General features: G+C 39.5%; 2 protein-coding genes across 2 annotated transcripts in view; one reads left to right on the top strand and one right to left on the bottom strand.

Moving 5' to 3' along the window:
• LOC102213633 (cyclin-dependent kinase inhibitor 1C-like) overlaps positions 1-4,427 on the bottom strand; it is an 8,989-nt gene extending 4,562 nt beyond the window's left edge. The window contains exon 1 of the mRNA XM_005728226.2: positions 4,275-4,427. The gene's annotated coding sequence lies outside the window, so the exon portion shown is untranslated. The remainder of the gene's footprint in view (positions 1-4,274) is intronic.
• Positions 4,428-4,534: 107 nt separating this feature from the next.
• Positions 4,535-13,612, top strand: part of ptdss2 (phosphatidylserine synthase 2) — a 24,815-nt gene continuing 15,737 nt past the window's right edge. The window contains exons 1-3 of the mRNA XM_013909587.1: positions 4,535-4,755; positions 8,436-8,537; positions 11,635-11,717. Of these exons, the coding sequence (XP_013765041.1) occupies positions 4,550-4,755; positions 8,436-8,537; positions 11,635-11,717 (391 nt within the window). The 5' untranslated portion in view covers positions 4,535-4,549. The remainder of the gene's footprint in view (positions 4,756-8,435; positions 8,538-11,634; positions 11,718-13,612) is intronic.

Below are 13,612 nucleotides of genomic sequence, written 5' to 3'. Positions count from 1 at the left end.
CACACACACACACACACACACACACACACGCTACAGATGACTTAACTTGCTCTTTGACTTGAATGGAAATATCCAGAGGGCCCAATCAAAGTAAAAAAAATAAAAAATAAAAAAAACCCGGAGGCTCACTAGACTGTGGGCAACATGTTGATTGATGGAACAGACAAAGAGGGTTGAGCTCTAACTGTGTTTAAGCTATTGTCAAATACTTGATTAATCAAAGGAAGGCCTTGAACCAAATAGAACAGAATGTGAAATTAAACTGAACTCAAATAAAACATTTAATTAAAAAGTGCATATGAGCAGTAGGTTTTTGGATTGGATTTTATTTGTTTTAACATGTTTCCTTTCCACTGGTCACGTTAAAGCAGTGAGACAAATGTGCATATATGTAGTATATGAAAAAAAAGAGGCCAACAGCTATGGTCGTTTTTTTTTAAAGTTAACTGAAGAGGAAAAAATGTAAACACAATAGGAAGAAAACAGCTGTCTACTGATTTATAATGAGTGCATTAATCCCAAATTGATGTATTTAACTAGGGACTTGTGTGTTTTTCAGGTTGACTGTGCAAACACATTGTTTGTGTTCTGTTTTATTGTCGCGGCTCTTGAGTAACTAAAAAGCACACACACGCAGACCCCTCACCTGAACAAACTGATCCTTTTGATCCTGCAGAGTGTCTGCAGGCATCACTGCTGGGACTTTTAGCAGATGAATATACGGTCATCGAGGCCCGCTGTTCCACATGACAGCTATAAAACTGTTTTGTCTGCATGCTTTCTCTGAAGACTGAAGCTGGCAAACATGTGACACACCCATGACGACCCACTCCAAGAGTGATGAGCCACTCCGTCAAACGACATTTAAGATCATCAGACCTTTTACAAGAAATGCATATTCTACAATACAAAGAGAAATGCAAACATAGAGACACTTCAAACTTCTGCTGTGCTACTGATGCATCCATTTGCAACAGCACGACATAAGCAAACATCTGCATATGTTATTTTTAAAGTTGTGCATTGCTGTCAGGACCTTGAAAATACTACCCATTACTGACTATTGCCTCATTACATGTCAGCAAAAGAAAACAAACTTGAAAATGAAAATGTTATGTCACGAAATCAACTTCTTTTTCTGACAGAAAATTGAAGGAGTACATGCTTCATTTGCTTAGTTAATCCACCAGCTACCATCCAACTGGATGGTACATTTCTGCCAAATTGTGAGCTGTAATTATATAAGCCTGTGTCCAGTCCTTTAAAACATTCTGTGCCGAGCTGTTTGTTCAGAAGTTAAAATAGTGCTTTCAGTGTTTTTATAGCACTTATGCATGAGTAAATATCTAAAATGTGCTGCGGTTTGTGGCTGACTTGTTCTATTTCTCTTCAGGCAAAAGACTTTATAGTTCATCTACATGACCCCTGAACGTTTTTTGAACTCTGCCTCTCAATTACTTTAGTTGCAAGGGGCTTTACTTCCTTGATTTATGTTGTGCTTTATCATTTTAAAACTTTTATTATAACTATGGTTAAAGTGCAACATGACATGTTCTTAATCAAAGAGAGGCAGAGGAATGCTCTATTTAAAGCAATATATATACTTTAATGCTACTGTTTTTAAAAGCCAGCCAATCAAACTGTTTCCAAGAAATGCTTAAAGCTTCAGGCTACACCATTTATTCCCATTATGAAAACAAAAGCCAAACACATGCTTCACTCATATGAGTCACTGCACTCATATGATGGCTACTTTGGGCAGTGAGGTCTTTAGAAACAGTGATGCTACACTAAACCTTACACTGAAAACTATAAACATACAACTGGTAGTTGTATTGCTCAAAATGTTTTGAATGAATTCCAGTGAAACTTTGTAGACGTGTAGTGCGTGTTGTCAATTTATCAACAAATACAAAGTACCATACTAATATTTCAAATATGTCATATTTGTCCTCTGACCTCTCCTTCAAAGCCAATAGACTGAGCTGAAGGTCAAAGTGATAATAAGCAAGTTTTAACTAGCTTTGCATAATGTTATACAGATTTATTACTGCCATTGTTTGTACTGAGAACATATAGGCTTATAGGCAATGATATATGGGTATTCTAAATATCACCTTATATTTTGCATCCAAATATCTTATCATATTTGACCTCTGACCTCATGTTTACATCTCACATCTAACTTTCTTTCAAGTTGAACCCACAATGTTTTATATCTTTAAAGAAAGTGTCGTCAAAACAAAGAATGAGCTGCCTAGTTAGTTTAAAATATCCTGTTGTATAATATTATATAATAAGCTAAATTATTCAGGTCCTCTTATTTATAAGTCAGTACCTTTTACCCATTACTAACCCCTGCATAATGTTTGTGTAATCACTGTAAGTATTTTTCATGCTACCCTTATCTGATTTTTACGGCTTCACAAACGTATTAAAGTATGTTTAAAAAGAACAAAGAAAAAAGAATATATACAAAATAGAGGGATTGTTAGTTTAGTTTCAATGATAACTGAAAACATAAAGTTCAGAACAGCTTTCCCACCTTGCTTTTTCACCTTTGGCAAGATCTCTAGTTACACAACACATAATAATAGCTGCCATGTGCAGTCAGGTATGTTGAGAGGGACGTCTTAAGGAGGAGCTTCTGTTACGATCCTGAACTAAAAAAAACTCGGTGAGGACGTTTTAGCAAATATTATACCAACCTCACTGTGGCAAACTTTTAAAAGTTTCTGTAACAGCTGTCAGAGAACAGACAGTACAGGCACATGTTAACATCTTGGCAGACTGCTCCATCTACGGGTATGTTTACACCACATTGATTAGTAGAGACAAGATCTTGTGTATCAGGCGCTAAAGGTCCCAATTAAATCAAAATATTTAATTGGGACCTTTAGCAATAATAAGTATGATAATAATAATCAATAAAAGTATGAGCTATCGGATAGTAAACCTGCAATTTCAAGAAGGTCAAAAAAGGAAACATATTGTTTAATAAGTAACTGACTATTAACGTCAGAGGTGAGTATTATAAACACTATTTGTGGAAATTGTGGAAAGTTGTTTGCATTTTATGCTTCTTATGTTTTTCACTGACTTTATGAATGTAGTGCTTCACGTCATCAGAAAGTCAGCGCAGTTGAGTTTTACTGAATAATCTGGCAATGATTTTGTATGCTCTCTGAAACAATTACGCATATCATTTTGTCATATGAAAAACAAAACTAAAAAAAAGTTTGCTTTAAATAATAAGTACAAACACCATTTTGTTTATTTATATTTAACTGATTATTTAAACATTTCTGTATGCAAATAACGTCCCTTTTAAACTAGGCGGAAATGACGACATAGCAAATACCCATATATAGCACTAGCCAAAACAATGCGGTTTTAATAATAGTTTTATAGTCTAACCAAGTTAACAGTGCCGTTTTTTGCAGTTACTTGCATTAAAACTTACTGTTACTGCGAAATTTCTAAAACTTACTGTTTACTTATCAATATTACATGTAAACGGATTAACTAAACCCGCCAAATAGGTCAGGCTATCAATGTGTTAAATTTACGGTAAGTAACGAGAGTTTAACTTCCGAATGAAATATTTGTATTTCAAAATAAGATTGCGTCAATGTAGCGCATCGTAGAGAACTTTGTTGGTGAAACGAATAAACCGGAAGCCGCTTGATTGCTCAACCACATACCGGCGCTTTCGCTATGCCCACGTGACGCGCGTAGACGGTAAGGTAGCTGATGCGGTTTATCTGTTAATAGTATCAATAAAGACGGGCTACAGTAATACACCAGTATACTTCATTTGTTCCTCGGGTTCTTTTACTTTTATACAAATGTAGCTTTTTCTAATGGCAAAATACATTCGGACTCCGGTCAGTAAGCCCGTAAATTCAGCTGGTAAGTAATGTTAGCTTGATTATTTTCCCGGCAAGGAATAGGTAGCTAATCAATAATGGCATAAGTAATTACGGTTTTGCCTTGATTGGTTAATTGATAAGGAGCTTGTCAGTCACCGCAGTCTCGCTGGCAAGGTCAAACTTCTACAAATAGCTAACGCAGTTCACCAAGCTGCCTTATATCAACGCTACGCACCCATCGAAGTGCAGGCACAGTGATTTTGTTTACCGTGTAATACCCCACCCACCAACCCCTCCTCTCCCGAGTGGGCATGTGGGAAAGTGGTCGCCATTGCTGACACATAGAAGTGTTACTCTGAAGGTTATGTAGAAATGCTTTAAAATAAGTAGGCGGTGTCAAACCTGACTCAATTGCATTTCTCATCTGCATGTGAGTGCGGCTGTCCGTGCCGGGCAGGTCAGCTCAGCAGCAGGGCGTGATTTTCAGGTTATTCTCCCCACCCTTCAAGTGTCGCCCTGGTAACGTTCATTTCCCCCGACCACCACAGGATGCTGACAGCCACTTGGGTGGGGCTGACGCGGATGACAGTAGACGGGAGGAAAGCTCAGGGATAAACCAAAGCGCACGGGATCAGTTTTTTTTTAAAGCAGCGCAGGGCGGCTGGTCGGTGAGAACCATGACCAAGCCGGAGTCGAAGAAAAGCGGCGTGGCTGCGGGCAAGAGCGTCGGCGAGCAGGTTAACAACGGCTCCGTGGATCCAGCGTGTCCGGATCAGAGCACAGCGATCAAAGCCAAGGTGATGAAGCAGACCTCCAGGGAGAATCTGCACCGGAGAAACACAGAGTGCGAAGTCTACGACGACGGAACCAACACCTTTTTCTGGTGAGTGTTTGTGTCGGTGTCAGTGCAAGTTCACGGCTCCTACAGAGATAGAAGGGGAGGAAGCATTTGTTAGTTGACAGCAGGGTGTAATATGTGCTTCAAGGTGAACTGAAAGACAGGCCCAGAGCGACCTCCATTAATGACAGCAGATAATGTGACCTTGCTGTAAATGCCAGGTCAAACTGAAATGTTTGTTGTTGTTTTTCCATCCTGGTGCAGCTATTCCAGTAAACATGATCCGCTAAATGTCACTTCTGGAGGTGTTGTGGGGTTTGCAGTGTTGTCATGGATGCTCACATTGCACATCCAAACTCAGGGCTCAGATATGACACTTGAGAGATTCTTTGACATTCACAACAGATCTGAAGATGTGCCAGGTATAATACCTGTCCTGCAAAGTGTAGAAATGAGCACATACTTCATTAGCCTTTCCTAACACCACATGTTTTATTTCTCACTACGTAAACAAAAGTATGTATGAGCCAACTAAAAAAGAAAAAAGCATGCACAAAGGGAATACCGCACGCATGTTGCAGGACACGGGTTTCGTTATGATATGCTATGCAGCTAGTTTGGAAAAGTGACATTCTCTTCTGCAGCCCTTTTTAATTTATAGCTACGTTAGCTTTCCAGCCTGTCACTCGAGGAATATTTAAGCTTCTCTGAGTGTCTGTGCGGTTTTCATTTCTGCTTTGTGTACAAAAAATATGGATTGAATAAGAATCTGCTAAGCTATCCAATATCATTGACAGCAGAGGAGACTGGTCCTCCCAGTGGGAACCTTAATGAGAATTTCTCATTACTGTGGTACGGCCTTGGCATCAGATTTCTGTAGTGAGGTGTTATCAGGAGCTAAAATACCTTTGTCTGTTGCAGTTATGAAAATACAAGAATCTTGTTTTTATGTGGATTAATAATCAGGGTCACTTGTCCAGAACAATATTGACAAATACATGAGGGCAGGGTTGCTGTATTAGACTGAACCTAAACCAGGTTTTACCCACTTATGTGGCAATTAAATGTGTCGGCAGTCATCCAGGTGCAGTCTTACGACGTAGCATTGTAAAGTTTAGAGTTTTACAAGGGCTTTTTAGCTGTTTGCTTTAGGGGTCAACATAACAACAGTCTGTGGGTGTTGTTGATTGCATCCTGAATTTTTGCCGTCTAGTATTACATACATGAACGCATTAAAAAAACAAGAACGGAAAGTGGTTCTTCCTGTGAGTCATTTGAATTTACATTCTGCAGTTATTTGTACGATTGAACCTTTTTTGTGGAACATTTTCAAGTGCTGACTGCAGATGATAAACCTGCATGTATGAAGCAGGTTAGGAAAAAGATGGCAGTTGTTGGTGTATTTCCAAGTGTGTAGGTGGTAGGGCACCACATGGACTCTGTCTCCCAAGGGTTCAGAGTTCATAGTAGAAAGCTGTATGGCAGCAGCTTTTGGTTAAAAATGGTATTCAGCCTGCATCACTGGCACAGGAAGGAACTGACAATGGCAAACTCTTTTTTTTTTTTTTTTTTTGGTAAAGTTTTAATATGCCTTATAAAGAACTCGGACTTATTAAATGTGATTGTGCTGCCGTTCCACTTTTATTTTCCCTTAAACTGATTTAGTGCTGAGGCATTTCAAAATAATGGCAGTTTTGTTCACACTGGTTTCGGCAAATGTTTAATTAGATGAAACTGACAAGAAGACGCATTGTATTAAATTGTTAGTTTGTCTCTGCTTGTCATTAAAGTCGAAGGCTATTTTAATCCAATTTCATCCTTAAATCTAGACTCTGATTAGTCATGAGGCTGGCATAAAGCAGAATCGTTTCTTCTGTTTTTTTTTGTTTTTTTTTTAAATCTTAACTTCAAGCTTAGAGGTGCACTTTGTTTCTAAGCTTAGCTGGTTGCTCTGTTGCACAAAACCAGTATTTCCGCTGCACCTTTCCACTCTTGGTGGTGGTGTATCGTTGTCAGCGAAGAGAGAAACCATGTCCTCCCCCTGTGGCTCCAGCCAAACAGGTTGGATAAGGAGGTGGAACAGGAAAAAGGCTGACAATACCTGGTGTGCTGTCTTGCACATCAAGCTTCAGCCAAAAGAAATGTGACTCAAAGTTGGCACTTTATTATTTTTAAAAAACTTCTTACAGAATCGCTATACCTCACTTTCAGGTACCCTTTAATTATTTTTTTCTTTTAATCTAAATTCTCAGAGCAGCACATTGCCTCTGTAGTTTTAGATTAGATACATTTATAAAGTATATGTCGCTTGGCTGTTTACCCCAAAATATTAAGGCTACTGCAGCTGGTGACCCTTTCATTAATGAGAGGGCTGGCAGGAATAAAATACACTTGCTATAATTGTTCTCCACAGGTTTAAAACTTGAGGCGTGATGGCATCTGTCGTGTAAGATGTGTTATGATTGACATTTGGTTGTCACACGGTTTTGTCTTAGCTTATTACAGATATTTAGGTATTCACATAATGGTTAAGTAACAAAAAAGGTATTGTACAAATGTTTCCTGTAAGTGCTTTGTAACTAGTACGAGTAACACTCAGATCAGTCATTGGTACACACTGTCATGTAAAGAGGTCGACACCAGTGTTGATTGTGTTGATTGTTTTCTATTTACTTAAGCTTAACAGTTCACCTACATGTTGCATGTTTGGATGCTACTTGGTGTCAGGGTATATAACCCATTACTTTGGGGTTTTAACCAACAGACAAAATGAGTTTTAAAGATATCTGGATTAGCTTTATTCCCAGAAATCCCTCCTCCCTAATGAATACTGGCTCAGTCCACCTGCAGCCTGATCAGCGTCAACATTCCAGGAGTGATAAGGAAACTCGGTGACTCTGCCACTGTTCTGAGCAGTCACCCCATTTGTCTTTCTAGAACTTATCAACTGTTATGCACTTGTCAGCATTCCAAATACCATTCAGGTCCTTTTGTCTATTTCTAATCGAGAAATCTCCCATTATATAGCGTGTATTCTCTTGACCCTGACATTATCGTAAAACTTTGCCCTGTCAGCTGAGGTAAATACCTCAGGTTGCGTGGACGTATATCTAAACAACTAGAATGTCACACCACAGAGGCCAAAGTATGTTTGCTGACATGGGGTGATGGAAGATACAGCTTGGGCCTGTAGCCAACAACATGGCTATCAAACTCCAGCTCACCTTGTCTGCCAGAGCATACAAATTCTGTTGTTTAAACAGACCTGATATAAAGCTTTTCCATCCACTGTCAGGCACAAGACATTTGATGCAAAAGCTATTTTTGACTTCAGGTTAAAGAAAGGTTTGAACTGAAGCTTATCACAAACTTTGTAACTATTTTTAGCTGTAGCAACACAGTTTCCCAACAGATTTCATCTCCTATTTTGTCCTTGATTTACCCCTATATATGCCTTTTGATATTTGGAGGCAACAAAGATGTTTTTAGCAACGAGCAGATTCCCGTTCAGATTTGTTTAGACCGTTCCAGTGTTGTAGTGTTATCTCAGTGTTTCTTAACGTTGTCTCATGGTGATGTCAGACAACATCAGCCTATCTAGGGTTTTTTTTTGGTTGTTGTTTTTTTTTTTTTTTTATGTCCTGTGCTGACTGGTATTTGACTTTCCTGTTCTACAAATGGTACTCTCGTCCTTCTCTCTGTCCTTTCCCCCACTTTCACTGCAGGCGAGCCCATACTGTCACAGTGCTGTTCATTCTGACCTGCGCTCTGGTCTACGTCACGCTGTTGGAGGAGACTCCTCAGGACACGGCCTACAACACTAAAAGGTCAGTAGGTTGCATTTCTCCTTTCCTCAGTGTCACCAAAGCCAAAACACTCCAAAACTCAGGCACCCAAAAATCTACTTTAACCCCAGGAGGCTTTTAAACTGAAGCTTCATGATATCATTTTTGCACCAGTTTATGTAGAGAGAGAGAGAGAGATTATTTTATTGGTAACTAGCATTAGGAAATTTGTGTTTGGTCATTTTGTTGTAACAATGTTTGCTGACAATGCATCTTATATTGTTTGTTTCCCCTTAAATGGTGCCACAATTTGAAGCAACAAGCATTTGTGGGTTGAGCAGCTGAGTTAAATATGCAGGTTGTGACCATGGAAATAAAACATGCCAATCTTCTCTGCCAATCCCAGACAACTTATTCTGCTACTGAATCTTGTTTTGAGTTTCTGGAAAGCCGGATGCTGCTAATCAGATGCCAATAATGGATCGTGCTACAGCGGTCTGTTGGTGTCTTCATGGCACAATTGACTGATCTGGATAGGGCCGTGCCACAAGGCAATGTCAAGGTGATGTTCTGCAAAACCAAGTCTCCTGATTATTTGGACCTAGTACCATCTCCAAAGTGAAGTTCCATATAATGCGGGATATTATATGGAACTTTACCATTGTGTCGGCCCATTGTATATTTAACAACTCATTTAAGCTTTACTCGCTGAAAGTCTTGGAAATTCAGTTCCAGCTAACCAGCTAGCTACAGCCCTTCCTACCTTGTGTTTTCCCTTCTGGCTGGGTCTTGAACTAAGTTGCTATTGTGGTCATCCTCCATGTCATTCTGCTGCTTCTGCAGAGGGCATCTCTTACATACTTTTATCTCCACCGTTATAGACTGCAACTGGCAGCAGCAGCTCTTCTTCTGTTCTGGAGATGGGCTACGAGTCAGACAGTCTAACTGGAACAGCAGCAGGTGCAGACTGCTGAGGTTTGAGTTCATCTGCTTCGTGAGGGACAGCACATTTTATTGCTCAGTTTTTTTGTCACGACACACTTGGAGAATAGATCAAATCTAAATGTGGGGGTAACGCCGCAATGCAACCAACCAACCAGTAGCTACTCTGATTTTTTTTTTTTTTTTTTTTAAAACAACATTTGGAATAAACCACTTATTTCCTATAAACATGGGCAAGGAGCAAAAGTCACCATTTGAGATGAGTCACTAGCCTTTACAGTCACACTCACCTTGAGCTTACAAGGCCATGTATAAAACCGTCTTGGCCATGAAAAGAACACTATAAATACGAGTTGAGCATTTAGCAAGTAGATTTAATGAGTTTTATTTAAACTTTGGAGAGAAATACATCCAACTTTATCATGTTTATTAAACCACAGAGACTTGGATAAATGCCAAATTATTTCAGTTTCTTTTATTACTGCAAACTACAGAAAGTTGCAGAGCGACTGCTGGAAGTTGTGCCAGCTACTTTGTGCTTCCTGGTAGGAAAAGGCAGGTAGGAGTAGGAGGTGCACTAAAGCAGTGTTCCTATGGGAATACATAAGCTGTTGCAGAACTTGTTTTTCTTGTGGCTAAAGTTTTTTTTTGGAGCTGTTGCCATGCTGCTGAATAAATATGGAAATGATCAGACCTGTCCCTGATAGTGTTTGTTATAGCTTCTTATATTTCAAACAGGGAGATTTAGTCAAGGCAAGTTTGCATGTGGCTTAAAACTCCCATTTACGTGTGTTACAGCTAAAAATCTGTGACACAAAGCAGGGTTATAGTTAGTTGTTCTTACCGGTACTTTGTACTTAGGTGTATTGAGAAGGTCAGGCATAAAACAGGCTCTATCAGTGATGTGTGTTTGCGACAGATGGGGTGATTTGTAGGTTGCATTTGTGTGGATGCTCCTTAACAGGATTTGCTGCCATCAGCGTAGTCTGGCTCTTTGGGATAAATACCCTAAGAGCTTCACCCTGGAAGCGGAGCTCACTCTCAGGCACTGCTTGGTTACTCCTCAACTCCCAGTCAACCCTGCAATCCGGGACCACTCTCACTAGTTCACACACAACTTCACTTTGTGTGTTGTATTCTTTGAACACACATTCATTTGATTCCAGACTCAAACAGCGAAGAAATTGATCCCTAAATCTCACATGCTCATGCTCCTACGCTTGTTGGCTAGCACACACTGTAATCCCATTGTATGCTCAGTCTTTTAAGCCTGCTCTGTTTACTTGTAAGGTCAGGACAGGGTCCTCGTCTGGTCATCCAGTTTTCAGAGCTTAAATCAACAGCAACTTAAGCTCAACTTGGCTGGTCTTAGCTGGTTCTTAATAAACACAAATGAAGTTGTAATATTGAAATAGAAGCAGTAGACCAGACCTCCAGATTCAAGTTATTTAATTATTAATTCTCCAAGCCATTATGCTCCCATTCATGCCTTGTCTGATTGATCTGACATCACAGATCTTAAAGGTTTACGGGGTTGAAATGCTGAGACTTGTATGTGTAGCTGTAATAAAAGCCTTCCGGCCCCTTTGAAATGCATACTGATTTTAATTGAAGTTACAGTAATGGACAAACACAATTTGACTGAGCTAATAAACACAAACAGGTGAACTTCATGTCTTTATTGAACACGCTGGGTGAACATGTTGAGCCATCGCCCTTAGATGTGTCCTGTAGCTACTTCTGAGACTTGAACAGTGATGTGGTGGAATTGTAGGCCATTCTTCCTACAATGCTGTGAGTTCATCAATATTTCTGATTGCTTTAAAAAGCCTATTTAAGGCATTGCCTGACATCTCAATTGGGTTAAGGACAAGATTTAATTTTTCTCACATACTAATTTGTTTTGGGTAAACACTTACTATCCTTTTGTTTTTCCTTCAGACACAGAGCTGGACCCTTTTTGTTACACAGGACAAACAGTTTTTTCTGTTTACCCACATTCCAGTCTGATATCTGTAATTTGAATGTTGGATTCCAGGTTTTTGGAGAAGTAGTTCGCATAGAGGTTCACTTTTTTCCTAGTGTAAAGACATGAAAATAGGCTGTTTGTTTGTTGGTGGTTCAGTAAGAACATGTATGAGGAATCGATACAGAAGTCTTTGTGATTCCAATGAATTCCCAAATGTGTGTCCTCTAGGGGTATTGTGGCCAGCATCCTGGTGTTCCTCTGTTTTGGAGTGACACAGGCCAAAGATGGACCTTTCACCAGACCGCATCCAGGTATGAAAAGCACATTTATCACCAGGTTAAAGTAATTCATGTCGGATCTCTTTTTATATTGAGAATATAGCATAAGTTAACAAAGTTGGCACTTGGAAATGCAAGTCAAAGTTCATATTAAAGCCATGTAGTGCTCTTTTTATTGAACCCTGGTCTGTTTTATTACCTTTCATTAAATACTGGACAACATCCAGGATATGCCAGTTTGACATTTGTTTGGCCTCTTAAAGCTTCCAGATAAGTGAAATGATTGAAATGCTTTAAAACAAAGGTTAAAAGGGGATTGTGAAAACTGATTATATAAAAAATATGTTTGCATTAAAAGCAGCTGACAGTTGCGTCAGCAGTTCAGTCGGTAGTAATAACATTCTCATCCTCCTAATGGAAAATACACATTCTGGTTAGAATCAGCAGCTGATTGAAGACGGTCATCAATTTAAATGAGTTTGCAGACAGTACGGACGATCCCAAATCATTCATTTTTATGAGGCTTTAAAGCTCAGTGACTAATTTATAATGGGCTGTATGGTTCTAGTAAATAAACAGTGCTTTAGGCATTGCAGTGGCATTAGTCAGTGACCACTGAAAATGGCAGTTTGTGACAAGCTCACATCTGATACAGTTTTTTTTTTTTTACCTTTTAATGTAATCAAACTGTTGGTAAGGTCTCCACAAAGAGGCTTTTGCTTGTGCCATGCAAATGAATTTATATGAAACATCTTTGATCTTGTCATCCAAGCGGGAGAGGATGGAAAGAGATGACATTTCATTACAATACAGATGCAGGGTTTTCAGGGCATATGCATGGGAAAAGGGAGAGAAAGCACAATCTGTTACTTGTCTGCATTATATGACACTGAAATGCAGAGCTGTTGTAGGACATGTGAAAAGCAATTGATTATGCTTGTACTAAAACCTGTTGCTCAGGTAGAAAAATCTACGTGCCTGACTGCAGCACGTAAGCTGTGGCAGTTGGATTTCTGCTCTAATGCTTTTGTAAACTTGCATCCTAACAGAATCTTTTCCTTCTTTAAATCTGATGCAGTTTGTAAAAGGTGCTACTATTTAAATAAGAGCACTCACAGCTTTTTAAACAGAGCTTTCATGCAGAAAACACTTAACATCTCCCGCACAACACACACACAACAGCTAACTCCAGTGGGAAAGGGAGGAAGGAAGGAGGGGAAACAGGGCGTGGAAGGCAGATGCAGTGACATGCTCAATGCTGTCGGTTGTAGGTAGGCGTGAAGTGGTCGAGCGAGTATTTGACTGCATTACTCGCACCTTTGTGGGCTGTTCGAGGGATGTGGTTGTGTGTGTATGCAATTGCTTCAGTCTTTTGCTTGTTAATCCAGCAGGGTAGGTTCTGGTGTTATTCACATTACAGTTGGCTCTCCATAGAATACCATCATGGGAAAAAAATCCAGTAGGGTTTTTTTTTTTTTTTCCTCCTTCAGATTTAAAACCTGTAGCTCCTGCTGAATCACAGGCTGGGTGTGTCAAAGGAAACTGAGCTTGTGAATGTGAATCACCACTATAATTCAGCTCAATAGCAGTTGAAATAAAAGCACTCCTCATGTGGGACTTTAGGACTGAGATTGGTGTTTACCACAGTATATATCAGTCCTTTTACTTGATGTTTTATTTCTTAATGAAAATCAGTATCTCTGTCTTAAATCTTCAGAAACACATTATGACATTATGTGTATACTGAGGTAATTCAGGCAGATGTTTATTAGTGGAAATGAGCTAATGATTTGGGGTTGAACCAAATACCAGGACTAGGGATGGGTATCGAAAACCGGTTCTTGTTGAGAACCGGTTCCCACTGTTTCAATTCCTTGGAATTGTTTGCCATTTTTGCAAACGATTCCCTTATCGATTCCAGTCGCCCC

Source organism: Pundamilia nyererei, unplaced genomic scaffold (assembly GCF_000239375.1).
Source record: "Pundamilia nyererei isolate P.nyererei 1_Seehausen unplaced genomic scaffold, PunNye1.0 scaffold00027, whole genome shotgun sequence".
Lineage (NCBI taxonomy): Eukaryota > Metazoa > Chordata > Actinopteri > Cichliformes > Cichlidae > Pundamilia > Pundamilia nyererei.
The sequence above is the reverse complement of the archived record's forward strand: the minus strand, read 5'-3'. Positions and strand labels throughout refer to the sequence as shown.